Raw genomic sequence first — 15921 nt, forward strand, 5'->3', positions numbered from 1 at the left:
ACGCTATAAATATATTTCTATTTTAATCAGGTTCTGTACAGTGCAGAACTCGAGTATACTTCTATACCTAGCTACCTTTCTTACGTCGCCATTAAACCAATAGGAATCAAATACTTAAACGATTCTTTGTTATTTTTGGTAGACTTTGGGAGAATTTCCTTCATACAAAAATGAAGCCATTAGTTTTACCATTTCTTAGATGTGGGGCTATTTACGTTTACCACAACAAAAAAGGATTAAGTTCGACTTGATAATAAAATTTAAAAATAACACATACTATATATTTAGTTGATTTTACAGAATATAAGGTTAAATAACTGGTATGAACTTATGGATAAAAGGTATGATAGGATGAGTAAAGGGTATTGTAGGATGGATAAAGGGTATGGAAGGAGGAATTAAGGGTAAGGTAGGATGGATAAAGGGTATGGTAGGATGAATAAAGGGTATGGTTGGATGGATAAACGGTTTGGTAGGATAGATAAAGGGTATGGTAGGATGGATAAAGGGTATGGCAGGATGGATAAAGGATATGGTAGGATGGATAAAGTGTATGGTAGGATAGATAAAGGGTATATGGTAGGATAGATAAAGGGTATGGTAGGATGGATACAGGGTATTGTAGGATGGATAAAGGGTATGGTAGGATGAGTAAAGGGTATTGTAGGATGGATAAAGAGTATGGAAGGATAGATAAAGGGTATGGTAGGATAGATAAAGGGTATGGTAGGATGGATAAAGGGTATTGTAGGATGGATAAAGGGTATGGTAGGATGAGTAAAGGGTATGGTAGGATAGATAAAGGGTATGGTAGGATGGATAAAGGGTATGTTAGGATGAATAAAGGGTATGGTAGGATAAATAAAGGGTATGGAAGGAGGGATTAAGGGTATGGTAGGATGAATAAAGGGTATGGTAGAATGGATAAACGGTTTAATAGGATAGATAAAAGGTATTATACGATGACTAAAGGGTATAATAGGATGGATAAAGGGTATGGATGATTAAATCAAGGACATAGAAGAATGGATAAAGGGTATGGTAGAATGACTAAAGGGTATGGTAGAATGACTAAAGGGTATAGAAGAATGAATAAAGGTTTTGGTAGGATGGATAAAAATATGGTTGGATGAATAAAGGGTATAGAAGGATGGATAAAAGGTATGGTAGGATAGATAAAGGGTATGGTAGGATGGATAAAGGGTATGGTAGGATGGATAAAGGGTATGGTAGGATGGATAAAGGGGTAGGATAGATAAAGGGTATGGTAGGATGGATACAGGGTATTGTAGGATGGATAAAGGGTATGGTAGGATGGATAAAGGGTATGGTAGGATGGATAAAGGGTATGGTAGGATGGATAAAGGGTATGGATGGATCAATTGCATGGATGGACGAGGGTAAGGTGTATGTATACACGGATATGTGGATAGTGAGTACTGTATATTTCCAACAGATTGTACCTCAGACAAGAGAACTGTCGGTGACTGTTGTAAATTTTACATTGAATTATTTCCAAAAATATGATAAACTTTCTGGAAACAAGTGTTAGCTTACATTTAATAATTTAAACCCACCTTTCAATCTATCGAGCGTTTATTAAATGAGTTTAAAAGTTGCCATTTTCATGAAACGCAAAGTTATTTGTGAATGAAACCAATGATCTGATATTTGTGAATGAAACCAATGATCTGATATCTGTAAATTAAACCAATGAACTGATATTTGTAAATGAAACCATTAATCTGATATTTGTAAATTAAATCAATGATCTGATATTTGTGAATGAAACCAATGATCTTATATTTGTGAATGAAACCAATGATCTGATATATGGGATTAAACCAATGATCTGATATATGGGAATAAACCAATGATCTGATATTTGTAAATTAAACCAATGAACTGATATTTGTGAATGAAACCAATGATCTTATATTTGTGAATGAAACCAATGTTCTGATATATGTGAATGGAATCAATGATCTGATATATGGGATTAAACCAATGATATATAATAAGAAGGAATAAGTTCTCCACCTACTGGTAAGTGTGTCGGGGGTCGGGAGTGTCGCTGACACGCTGTAGATAATATTTCTTATCTAAGGATATTATTAGTTCTTAGCTTGTAATCACTAGTTAATAAATACAGTTCAGATCATCCCTTGGGGGGATCTAATATAGTTCTAATCTATCTATCTATCTATCTATCTATCTATCTATCTATCTAGCTATCTATCTATCTATCTATCTATCTATCTGTCTATTTATCTATTAACAGAATTCATAGTTTATAATATCTGAGGTCTACCACATGGGGTTGCAAAAAAGTAGGATTTAGAAAATCAAAGGTTGTGGCAAAGACTCAATTTTTTTCGCTTCCTTTTAAAGTTTTTTTTTCACTGACACAGTTTAAAGAGGTACCGTTGTGAATCCCCCTTGATCTATAATTTGAGAATCAGCTAAAATTACGTGTACAGTCCCTTTAAACAATGATCATTAATCCATTAATCAATCTACTGATCCCTCCAAGATATTTGGGACTCAACCTCCTGCAGATCTAAACAAATGTTACATCAATGATAAATGTTAAGTCACAAAAGACATAAATAAACAAATATTGTTTAATAAAACTTGTTTCGTTCAAACATTGAAATATTGTCTTGTTTTCAATATCTTTTCTTTGTGTTTAGTGGCAGGAAATCTGATACAATTATACTATAAATTCCTAGTTGACAGTTAAACAAGGTAGTTTAACTATATGTTGGATCTGTTAAAAGATAATTGATTACTAATTAATATTCTGTATTCTCTAGATGAAAGAGTGAACTAAGCATATGTGTAAAATTGATTGAAAGGATAAGGTTTCAAACTCAACTAATTACGGTTTAATAGACCGAAACTGTTTTGCTTAACCTTTCCTTTACTCCCAAGGGAAGATATACCNATATTGAGAGATTGAGGAGAGATGGTGGAAGGAAGAGGAGAGATGGTGGGAGGAAGAGGAAAGGAGGAGGGAGAAAGAGGAGAGATGGTGGGAGGAAGAAGAGATATGGTGGAGGGAAGAGGGGAGATGGATGGTGGAAGGAAGAGGAGAGATATTGGGAGATTGAGGAGAGATGGTAGAAGGAAGAGGAGAGATGGTGGAAGGAAGAGGAGAGATGGTGGAAGGAAGAGGAGAGATGGTGGAAGGAAGAGGAGAGATGGTGGAAGGAAGAGGAGAGATGGTGGAAGGAAGAGGAGAGATGGTGGAAGGAAGAGGAGAGATGGTGGAAGGAAGAGGAGAGATGGTGGAAGGAAGAGGAGAGATGGTGGAAGGAAGAGGAGAGATGGTGGAAGGATGAGGAGAAAGGGCGGGGTTTTGTATTCACAACTTTAACCTTTAGTTCCACAGTTTGACAACAATGCATTGACTGCTCCTAAACCTTTCTTAGAATCCTGTATTATGCAGAGCACCGTCTCATTCTCTCATACCAGGCGTATATACTTATACAAGAGGAGGAAATTAGACTTGGTCCAAATATGAAATTTATATATTTCGGCTTAGATTAGTTTCATATTTAAAAGTTTCAAAGATAAACAAAGATTTGATATTTATTTGATATTCGTTCTTTGGATTCAGGAACACTGAAAGGGACCGTAAGCGTGATTTCAAATGACCCTCCTAAGAGGCAGGGAAGGCACACCACACCTTTTTTTCGTCCGACAACAAAGGACGTCACAATTCACCATCATTTCGTCCGACCACACTTTTTTTCGTCCTGCATTGTTTACATTTTTTAAAAGTACTTCACATTATTTTATTAGAATTTTGAGCCACGTCATATTGTGTATAAAGGTTTTAAATATTTTATCCTGTATTCTTTTAAGAAGAACATCTTATGAAGGTACAATACGCATAAAACAATTCATAGAAATTTTTATTTCATACTACCTCGAGCAAATCAAAACCATTTGCTATGTTCCTTACCAAAACATGTAAATTTTTAGTTTTAGATTCTAAAAAATCCCAGTCACAATCACCTAAAAGTTGCAATTTAGGAGTAAAATAAGAAAATAACAGAAAAGTGTGTGGTCTGGACAAAAAATAGGTATTTTCCGTTTTGTGCTAAATAAAATAAATAAAATCGTTTTATTTTTCTAACAAAGTGCATTTTAAACATAATCAAATCATATTGAATAACATCACGTTGCCTAAGTTTGAAAAAAGCACTATAGGATAGAAAAATATACATAATAAAACACAGAAGCACGCCCGGACGAAAAAAAGGTGTGGTCGGAAGAAATAATCGTATCGTAAATTGTGACGTCATTTGTGGTGCGGACGAAAAAATGGTGTGGTGCCCCTGTACCCGCTCCTCCAAGCAAAGATAACAATACCTGAGTTACAACTGTACCCTTAAAAGCTTTGTCGAAGATCAAGAATGAATTAGATATCCGTGTTTATTATTTGGAAATCTGGTGATTTTTTTTATTGTGACTTGCCCATTTCCACTACTGGAAAACGTTATAGAAATACACACTAGTTAACTGGACTATTTCAAATCTTAACTCCAAAATTTTATGAGCCTCACTATAGAGAACAATTGAATTATCTTTTTTTAAAGATAAACATCAGCCAAATTCTAGGTTAAAAAGGTTTTTCTTTTCTGAGGTTGCGTGTTTTTCTAGAGAGAGGTTTCGCGGATTTTGTGATAATGAAATAACCAATCTATATATACATAATTTGCTTGTCTGTCTGTCTGTTTGTCTGTCTGTCCGTTTGTATCAAATAAACGTCAAAACGGCTGAACCGATCAGGCCCAAATGTTTTGTGGAACCTCGCGTGACCCCAGGTAAGGTTTAAGAATGATCTTATTTTCAAAAATTAGCCTCAATAAAAATTCTATTTTTCACAATTTTCAAAATCCACGATAAAATTTTTTTTAAGGGTAGTGGGTGTGAGGCAAATATTTAGATTATTGAAGCATTGAGCTGGGAATAGCTGTACTTTCTGCAACTGGAGATATTTTGCAATGTTTGACTTTCTGCTTCCTAATCATCAAGAGTTTACATATTATTTGTCTGAACTAGAATAATGTCGGTTATATATCAATGATTAAATATGAGATTATACGTGTTAAACCGGTTCACTGATTTTATTATTCTAGATTTATGATCAATGTAAACCCGGGGTAGGAAACGGATCAATTACTGCGCCCAGATTGATCTAATATGGTAAAAAGGCAAAATCTAAAATATTCTGTCAACCCATGCTTAATGTTTGAGAATCTTTGTCTCTGAAGTGATTCTCAGGTTAGTATGAGAGAAAAGAGGGGTTTAGTTTGAATGGGAGCTAGAAAGTGATAAGGTTTCCTGTCAGGGCTCTTTAGAAAATCTTCTAGAAGTCGGTTGGAAAACAAAATTTCAAAAGGCGAGAAGCGTCTAAATTTTGGCTGGAAAATGGAAAGGAAATTTGTTTGAATAGATTATTGTCAGTCCAGGATCTTGGTGACCCGAAATTTGTAAAATTTAGCTTCTGAAATCTTTCTGAATAGAGTTGTATGACCCCAGGGTTGGAAGATATATCATTCTAAATCTATTAAATCAGTTTGGGTTCCCATACTTCTCCTAACACCAGGGCTATATAGGTTCCTAACATCAGGATTAAATAGGTTCCTAACACCAGGGTTGAATAGGTTCCTAACACCAGGGTTGAATAGGTTCTTAACACCAGGGTTGAATAGGTTCCTAACACCAGGGTTGAATAGGTTCTTAACACCAGGGCTAGATAGGTTACTAACACCAGGGTTGAATAGGTTCCCAACAAGCAGAGTTGAATAGGTTCCTAACACCAGGGTTGAATAGGTTACTAACACCAGGAATAAACTGTTTAAAACACGCTATGTTTCATGTTCATTGAACTATTATGCCCTAACTTGAGTCCAAAAGTCGTCTTATTATTCCTCTTCTCCCTGTAGTTTCCAGACAAAGCTTGGTTCCCAATCTAGTGTATTTATAAATTTTAAATTGTTACAGGTTTGGCAGGAAGGAAGGGACGGATAGCTGTAGGGTTTGATGCTGATTTTGTAATCTGGGATCCAACGGAAACATTTTCAGTCAAGTTGGAGAGTATTCTTCACAAGAACAAGATTACTCCATACTTGGATTTAAACCTACTCGGAGTAGTTTACCAAACCGTTCTGGCTGGTCAGATTATTTATAGTAAAGAGAGTGGAGTGGAAAAGACTCCAACAGGTCGTCTTCTTATCAATCAAGCTCAGCTGATTTCAAACTAACTTCTAGATTATCTATGTTTATTCGTACATAAGAATAAACTACAATAAAAATTTAGAACTTTTCGAATAAAGTCATTTAATAATAAGCAACCTCTATTCTCCGCTTTAAACAGAGTGGTGGAATAAACATGATAAAAAAAGTCTGCAACCTACGCGGCAATTATTATGTGAACATGCTAGTAACATTCTCAAAACCAAATATGCCTTTATTCCCTATTTCTAGAATTAGAAGTGGTCTGCTGGATCTGTACCTTTATNTAATGTCTCAAATGTGGAAGTTAATGTCTCAAATGTGGAAGTTAATGTCTCAAATGTGTATATATTCAAAATCACTTTGTTAGAGAAACATCAAATGCAAATAAACAGTTTTCAAACACATAAACAAGGATATTTAATCCATACTTTTGAGGGTCACTTGAAATTACGTCTACGGTCTCTTTAATAGTGTCGGTGAGGATTTCATATTATTACTATTATTATAAATTAATTGAAATTTTTCTATATTTAAAAAAAAAAGATTGTTTAAGAAAACCATGGTTTAAATGTCTATGAAAATCTGGTTTTTCAGTTGGATCATGCTGCCACTTTGGCACTTCCTCGACTGCAGCAAAGTACGTCTTCGTCTTTTATCTCAATACAATAAAGACGACCTTTATTTCAATTTTGATTTCTACCAAGGTTTCGAAAAGGAGAAATGCACTTAAACATTTAAACAAAGACTTTAAGATTACTTTAGGATTAATAGCTTATCTTTGTTTACGTGTAAACTTGAAATTTAAAAAATACCATTATTAGGGATCAAAACATTATTAATAGACAATCGTCTTCATTGTATTGATATAATTGCCGACCACTGTAGGAACATTTTTTAGATCTGGTTCGGATTTATCTTTTAACAACGGATAGAAATTTGAAAAAAACCTTCCAATGTAAAATTATGATTTTTCTTTATTAATATTTTATTTATATTTATATTTTTTTTTTATAATTATTACTCTACCCCTCCTGCCGAAACCAAGCATGTGGTATGGAAGAGTTGGATAGAGTTTACAAGAACAGAAGATGAGCAGAGTTTTTAGAAATGGTGCATTTACTATTTTATTTTGATTAGACGAATGTGTAAAAGAAACAATTAAGGACATACATCGAGAATTATATCATTACACGAGGATATGTATTCTTAAAGCTTTTAAAAAATTCACGGTTTTTTATTATTTTTGGGAAAACAGTATCGTGCCTGGAGTCTGGACTCAATACAAAAAATCTCAAGTGCAGATATTTTCACGCTTACAAGCCTTCCACGTGGATTTAACGGTTCTGTCAATATTTCAGAAAACTGTGACTTTCGATCACAATTTGACCCCTTTAACATAATTTTATAGCCTTTTATGTAAATACTTTTTTGTTGGCATATCCATTTTGAATGGAAAAGTATTATATAAACAAATCTGTAAGTCTTAAGACTGTTGAATTTGATTTCAAATGAAAGAAACCGAATGCATCTCTCTCTCGTTAGTTCAGGGTGCTTGAGGACAGATCTAGCTCTTTATATGTATATGTGAAATGTTGAGCAGGGTGTAATTTCGAAATCGTCTTTGTTAAGAATTAGCATTGTACTCCATAATTTCCCTGCAATCAACCCATAAACAAACACATGATTTACTCTAGCAGACGACATATCTACTTATTACATATTTCCTAGTATATATGCATCACCATACTAAATCAATAAATCAATTACAAAGACGATATCAAAATCGTCACTGAATGTTTTTTGGGACACTCTATATATGTGTTACACTGCATAAGGATCCAGAAAGCTAAAAAATCATGCATTAATCTTCAACACAGTGTCGACTTTGAGATGTCGTACTGCCTTGTTCTTTGACTTTAACTTACAAACTCACTTTATATACTATTTTGTAGCCCTATACAGTTTAAAAGACGATTAGAAAAATTTAAAAAGACTTTTGCGTGAAAGCGTGCAGAGTTTGGTTTACGATGTATTTTTTTTGGTCTCGCGAAATTTTTGCACCGTGTCCCCTCAGATTAATTCTGTTTACACCCCTGCCACTTCTCACTTGACGAAAGTTATAAAGAAGACGACGTTTGAACACTTCTAACTTGCGTAATTTTTGTACAGGGTGACCCACATCATATTAGATCGAGTATAGCTCAAAATTGCGATTTTAGGGACTAATCAGAAAATTTTAAAACAATAAATCATTTTTAAAAAACGTTGAAGGTTTTTTATAAAAGTTTTCTTGCAGAAAATACTAGGTTTTTCGAGTATTATGTGTGTATTTTGGCCTTAAAGCTTGGAGATAATCTAATATGATATGGGACGCTCTGTAATATTGTTGTAAATTAGAGCAGGTCCTTGATTATCTAACAAAATATAAAATCCAACCATGCATTTAAGCATTTAAGCGGGATGCAGCAGACCATTACTCAAAACTACCTACCCTCCCCCTCCTCCGATTTCTGCAATTTTGTTACTTTTATTTAGTTTAACGGTCGCCCCTTTCTCTCTGAACAAATTAAAAATAAACACATCTTTATTTTAACCAGAAACATTCCGCTTAAATGATAAAAGTTAATATGCTCAGCGACAGAATTTAAAGAATTTTAGCCGCGGCTCAAACATGGGTGTTTCCACTTGAAATTGTATTCAATGTTTAGAGATTTGAGCCGGCGCGGCGCTCAATTGGAACCGGTTTTTTGGCGATTCAACGACGCGGTTTAAATTTTTTAAATTAGGCCTCAGGACTCTTTGTGACCCTTTTAAAGCAAATTTAGTTCCACGGAGAGTGGATATCTTCTGGTTCTAAAAATCAATATCTCTCTATAATTATTTAATAGTTTCTTTAAAGGATCAAAATGGAAAGGGGACCTCTCAGGTTTATGTCCAAACATACAAAGAGAAAAAAGGATGAAATGGATTCTGCCTGTATTTGGTTGTAAATCATGCACTTCCTTTGCAAAACATGAGGGGGGAGGGATGTCTCAANGGGGAAGTAAAAAAATTTCCGTTATTCGCGCAAATATTTGTTCCCCCCCCTCCCCCTACTATGACTTAAATCCTGAAACTGATCTTGCTTAAACCATGTACGCAAAAAAATTGCTTATTAAATATTAACATATCCATTTTCCGTTCTTAGAGAATTAATTCGGTGTATCATTATGTTTGATGATTGTTGTGTATACTGGTTTTGAATCAGATGCGTTGCGAGTTTCTTTTTAATTTCAGGTTTCGTTAAGTTGCTCCTAGATGTGGATGCTACAGGTTTAGGTTCAGTTATCCAGGTGCAGGCCACAGTATATGCATTTTGGTTCAGTTTAAGATATTCAATAAAACTTCCAACCTTTCAAATCTGTATTATATGTTGAAGTTTGCAATGTTTATATCCAAAGAAAAAAAACCATGGAGTATGAAATAACTATAACTAACACTGCCCGCCCTACCATATGATTATACATGCTTTGAAGACGGTACTTCATTTATATAAGAAATATTTTTCTGATGTACAATTATCGCGTATTAAATAACCTATTCTGAATAGTTCTTATTACAAATAAAATACCCGTCTTTTTTCAATATGTTTTCTCTTAGGCTCAGTGTAAGGTGTAAGAAAACCAAATGTTTAGAATAAACAATTTTGAAATTTGTGAAACTTCTCAGGGAACTTTAAAACCCTTAAAACCCCCTTAAAAACAAACCAACTTATTGCACATCACTATATAGTTGCGCTCAATTTTTCCTCAACTTTTAAATTTTTTGGTCTTTTAAAAGACACCACACAAATACTGTGAAAGATTCCAACCTTTTTAAATTGAATTGTATTTCGATTTTTTTGAAGAACCAGCGTAATGTAAGAACTTTTATCTATCTCTAATATGAAATAGCTTTATAAACTACGAAGTTCTCTTGATGAATGAGTATATTGCATGATATAAAGAATTAAGATTTGCTGATCCAGCTCTGCTCCAGGGATAACCGATTATACTGCAGATGTAAGAACGGATAAGGAGAGAGAAGATATGTTTCAATAAATCCCTGAAATAATTGATCTAAATTTGGCGTCACGAGAATTGAAAAAGCTAACAATGTGTTAATATGAAAACAATTCCACAGAAAGGACAACTTTTTGAAATTGCACAGGGTTTACAAATATGAAATAAAATACATATTATAGCAAATACTTTAGTTCATCCGATCAGGCAGAGGTTAAAACTTCTAGTTGGAATAGCTCTAGCTAAATCGACTTAACTCGATGTTCAAACTTAAAAATATAAATTGAAGGAATTATGTTAGTCAATAATTAGGAAATGATTCAAAATAATTATGAATGAATAATGATATATATCTAGATAAAATGAAAGTATACAGAGGAGAGAAGGTTCTAGTGGATGGTGTAGGACTGAAACCTGCAGTAGTCCTGGTTCAAGGTGGGAAGGTTGTTGGAGTACATGATATTGATCACCCCCTGGAGAAGGACTGGAAGGTGGTGGATACTGGGAGTAAGGTTCTCATGCCTGGAGTGGTGGACAGCCATGTTCATATCAACGAACCAGGTTGGATTTAAAATACTAATTTATAATTTTTCTCTGATCCCGATCAGTCCCTATTCCCCTTCGGTTTCACGATTTAAAAACTGTTAAACAAAAAAAAGTCTTATTTTTGTCAATCGGATTTTAGGACGGACGGATTGGGAAGGGTTTACAACAGCAACCCGTGCTGCAGCTGCTGGTGGAGTAACAACCCTGGTAGATATGCCTCTCAACAGTATTCCACCGACAACAACCATCAACAACCTCAAAACTAAAGTATGCGCAATTTTGAAATCATTAAATGAATTCTTGAGATCTAAGTTCTCTAGGTGTCTGCTGCAGCAGGACAGTGTTGGGTTGATGTTGGATTCTGGGGAGGAGTTATTCCTGGTAACTCAGGGAACCTCAAGGAGATGGTTCATGTTGGAGTTCCAGGCTTCAAGGAAATACCATGACCATTCAAACCAGAATATTTGGTTGAAAATTACATTTGATATTTGAGAACATGGATAAGGAGATAGGAAAAAAAACCCGGAAAGACAATTACCGTAGGTTTCATAGATCGAAACACTTATCCTCCTTACAGTAGCGTTAGGCTCCTTGGTCTATCGTAGCCGCAGCGCTCGACCATCTTAAAAGTAGTCTTCAATGTCTTCAAAGGCCTCACCTCACACTTTATAAAGTGAATGTTATTTAAATATTTTCCGAAAATTGTCAACTCCAATGTGTGTCACGTCCGGAATTCGGATTTTCCGAAAATCTTTTTAACGAGTATTGTCTGATTAATGGTTTGACTATTTGACTATACTCAGTGTTTCCTGATACACTCTGGTGTGGATGAATTCCCTGCTGTAACGGAGGAGGATCTTCTCCTAGCCCTTGCTCAGCTCAAGGGAACAGGAGCTTCACTTCTCTTTCATTCAGAGTCAGAGGTACTAGGACCACTTAGACACTCAGGGTAGGGTAGAATTAGAATACACGGTTAACCACAGAGATCTGGGTATTTGGTAGGTTAGGGAGGGGTCAAGAAATTAAGTATTTCAAATAATGGTTAGGTCATGTGATTGGATAGTTCTAGGGATTTGGTAGGTCAAGATATTGCCTAGTTCAAGGGATTGGTTAGTTTAAGAGATTGAGTAGTTCAAGGGATTGAGTATTCAAGGGATTATGTAATTCAAGGGATTGGGTTGTTCAAGGAATTGAGTAGTTCAAGGGAATGGGTAGTTCAAGGGATTGGTTAGTTCAATGGATTGAGTAGTCCTAGGGATTAAGTTGTTCAAAGGATTGGGTAGTTCAAAGGATTGGGTAGTTCAAAGGATTAAGTAGTTCAAGGGATTGGGTTGTTCAAAGGATTGAGTAATTCAAGGGATTGGGTAGGTTAGAAGACTTGGAAACAAAAAGGATTAAAACTTGTTGAAACAAGATTAAAATAAAATAAAGAATTGTATTTAAGACGGGTTCTGAGGAACAAACTGGAGATCCGAACAATTACTCGACTTTCCTGCTTTCAAGACCAGAAGAGATGGAGCTTAAAGCAATCAATCTAATCATTGAACTAGCTAGGTAACAACTCATGTTTCTGCCAACAAATATCAAGAAATAACTCAGCAAAAAGAACAAGGATCCATGGAATGAGAAATGGAGATTAAAAACGCTAAGTTTTATTGGTAGAACACAGATTATTATTCAGTGAAACCCAGAAAACTTAGGAATAGAAAGACGACTGTTAAACTAAAGTTACAATTTTAAATGTTCCAATGAACATGAATCATAGTAATGCAGTGCACACAGACCCATTTCACTTAATATGTTGGCAAAACTATTTGCCTTTTTTTAAACTTAAAAAATACATAATTTTGCTTAATTGTACTTCCCCTATTTTAAAGTTTTATAGAACTCACTGCATGTGCTTTCCATATTTAAAGAGGGGAAACTATAAGCATTATATCATATTTTACTTCAAAGTAATAATAGATTACTTAAAAAAGTATATGTTACTTTAAAGTGGCCGGAGATAATATCAATACAATGAAGACGACTTTTTATGAATAATGTTTTGATCCTTAAGAATTTGTCAAATTACAAGTTTACAAGTAAACAAAGAGAAGATGTTTATATGTTTTTGTGTCTCTGCTGTTAGAAATGTTGGTAGAAAAGTCTTCTTTTTTGTTTTGATGACAACTGTAGTTTTTAAAGAATTTAAAGAAAAACACTTTATGAAAGTGAAAAAAACTTTCAGAATTAAAATCATAAGTTGGGCCGAAATTTCCGACTTTTAAATACAAAAAACTGCAAACCTCACGATCACCATTTTTTGGGACACACCATGCATAGTATTATGTTTAGGAAGACCAGAGTTCCTTGCCATATTGTTCATCTCTCAGCAGCATCTGCTCTCCCCGCCATCAGGTCGGATGCAAGGAGTAACAACTAAAGAACTTATTAATTACTTTCTTCAAACCTTAATTTTCTAATTCTTATATCTTTGCGATCTGATGATGTAAGCCTTTAAGATTTCAATTTGAATTCTGCCTGATAAAATTTCAAAGGTTTACGGTTTTAAAATGTAAAGATGTATGGATTAGAAAAAAAAGTTTGAGGTGAATAATCAGTTTGTTTGAGATTTAAGTGACCTGAGGCCGAATTTGAGCTGCGGCTTAAATTGCGACGCGGCTCAATTTTGGAAGGTTCAACTTAAAATTTTATTCAATAGTTCAAGATTTAAGTCGGCGCTCAATTTTAAACCAGTTTTTGGCGGATTTGAGACGCGGCTCAAATTCATGAAATTCGGACTCTGATTAAAAATCACCCTCTTCCGAGCAGAAAGGCAACTGTTATACCTAAGTTATGATTTTTTATAGTTCAATGAACAAGATAAACAGCAGTTGTGCAGTTTTATCAACCTCACTGTATCATTTGATTTTTAATTTACTAGTCATTTTTTTCTTTATAACAAGAACAAGTATGTTTAAGATCGCTTTAATGTCGTCTTACCATTCCAAAGTTTTACTGTAGCTTTTAAAGTATGTCGGAGCAAATGTTTTTTGTTGTATTTTTTGTTATCTATATATATATGTATATATCTATATATACATATATACATTTATATGTTCGCTATAGCGGGCCAAAGGACTGGACAGAACTGGCTGACATTTTTTAGGGAAGAAACAATAAGTACCCAAGGAATGGCATAGGCTTAAAAAATTGAAATGTTTGAAATTCCACGGGCAACACCGGGCACTTTTTTTCTACAATCATGACTATATAGTGGTAGGCGATTATATCAATATAATGAAGACGACTTTTTATTTAAGTTTTGATTGTTAACAAGCTTTTTTCGAATTACGAGTTAACAAGTAATCAAAGAGAAGCTTTTTTAATTGACAGCTTCTTCTCTTGATTTCCATTTTTTTGTGTATCCATGTTGTTTAAAAGCTTCATATAAATCAAAATTGAAATAAAGTCAGTTTCATTGTATTGATATAATCGCCTACCACTGTACCAAGCACGAGTAAATGGCGGGAGTAAATTAGATTAAAAAAATAAACCTGGGCAACGTCGGGTTTAGCAGCTAGTATTTTATAAAACAATAATTACTTAATTTAAAAAAAATGCTTTCTTGTATCCTAGAAAATGTTTTCTTGTATCCTAAAAAATGTTTTCTTGTATCCTAGAAAATGTTTTATTGTATCCTAGAAAATGTTTTCTTGTATCCTAGAAAACGTTTTCTTGTATCCTAGAAAATGTTTTCTTGTATCATAGAAAAGCTCGTAAAGAAGGAATTCCTCTCACTGTTGAGACCTGCCATCATTATCTAAACCTAAACTCAGAAACCATTCCTAACAATGCAACTCAGGAATATTAATCAACCAATCAATTAATCAATCAATTACATAAACCTAAATCATTCCTAACAATTACATAAACTTAAAACTCAGAAATATGAATCATTAAATCAATCAATTATCTAAACCTAAACTCGGAATCCTCGGAAACCATTCCTAAAAGTGAAACTTAGGAATGATAATCAATCAATCAATTATCAATCGTAAATTATCAATTATCAAGTTAAAATTCGATCATTCAGCAAATAAATCTATCATTTAATCATTAGACAAACCATCCATTTAATATGTAATCAATATATATGGATTATTTTGAACTAAATTAATCATTTGATAGATAAATTTTTCATTTATTTCATGAATTGATCATTTGACCAATAAACTGATGACTTGACCCATAAATTGGTCATTGGACCAATAAATGAAAAATGTTAAAGATAAATTGATCATTTGATTGCTGGATTAGTTTAAGTGCTGTCCTCCTATTCGCGAGAAGAGTAACCAAGATCAACTCTGGGAAGCTTTAGTTCAGGTAAGAAGAAAAGAAATAGTTCTTGTTCATATTTAATAATTTCTCATTTCTTCTTGGTTTAGGGAGACATAGATATGGTGGTTTCCGACCATTCCCCCTGTACTCCAGATCTTAAACTACCTGGAGAGAAGGATTTCATGAACTCCTGGGGAGGGATATCTTCTCTTCAGTTCGGATTATCCCTTCTCTGGACTGGATCTAGAACGAGACAGTTCAGTCTCCAGGATATCAATAGATTACTCTCCCTAGCACCAGCTAAACTTGCAGGTTCAACAGTTTTAAATATTTCTTCAGTAAAACTTTATATCACGCACCTCTGTCCCATAAGTAAAAGTAAATTTAACATATATAAATCATAAAGTCTGACCGCGTCAACCTTGTTGCACCGGCTAGTCCTGTTAATTGTCTGCTATATCAACCCAATGTCCGTGCGGTACAGTACAAACTTGGATCGGAAAGGCCTTGACCCGGCTCGGAAATATAAATCTACTACGGCTGCCAGTGATTGGTAATATCAAGTGATCTCTGATATAAATACAATGTGACCAAGTAATAACTTGTAATAATTTGTAATAATAATTTGTAAATAGGATTCAGTGCAATCTTAAATAAATTGATTGTCGTGCGATACTAGAAAAAAAACACACGTAGTTTTGCAACTATAAATATTTAAGGAATTTAGATAATAATATATACATACTATCTTTGCTTGGAG

The 15921-nt window shown here is 34.2% G+C and overlaps 1 protein-coding gene across 1 annotated transcript; it reads left to right on the forward strand.

The window, feature by feature from the left end:
- The first annotated feature begins 10653 nt into the window (after positions 1–10653).
- LOC111695245 (allantoinase, mitochondrial) lies at positions 10654–15580 on the forward strand. Its single transcript, XM_023464477.1, has 9 exons — positions 10654–10853; positions 10978–11105; positions 11159–11272; positions 11642–11761; positions 12283–12392; positions 13176–13238; positions 14592–14685; positions 15141–15206; positions 15269–15580. Exons 1-9 carry the CDS (start codon positions 10655–10657, stop codon positions 15563–15565), a joined length of 1191 nt encoding a protein of 396 aa, XP_023320245.1. The 5' UTR covers position 10654; the 3' UTR covers positions 15566–15580.
- The last annotated feature ends 341 nt before the right edge of the window (positions 15581–15921 follow it).

Source organism: Eurytemora carolleeae, unplaced genomic scaffold, assembly GCF_000591075.1.
Source record: "Eurytemora carolleeae unplaced genomic scaffold, Eaff_2.0 scaffold189, whole genome shotgun sequence".
In the NCBI taxonomy this organism is placed as follows: domain Eukaryota; kingdom Metazoa; phylum Arthropoda; class Copepoda; order Calanoida; family Temoridae; genus Eurytemora; species Eurytemora carolleeae.

Bases quoted from the DNA above. Each gene is read 5' to 3' on its own strand.
- LOC111695245 (XM_023464477.1), top strand. From the start codon at position 10,655: ATGAAAGTATACAGAGGAGAGAAGGTTCTAGTGGATGGTGTAGGACTG. The intron at 11,273-11,641 runs GAAATACCATGA...GACTATACTCAG, and splicing joins TTGGAGTTCCAGGCTTCAAG to TGTTTCCTGATACACTCTGG. The intron at 13,239-14,591 runs GTCGGATGCAAG...CTTGTATCATAG, and splicing joins TCTGCTCTCCCCGCCATCAG to AAAAGCTCGTAAAGAAGGAA.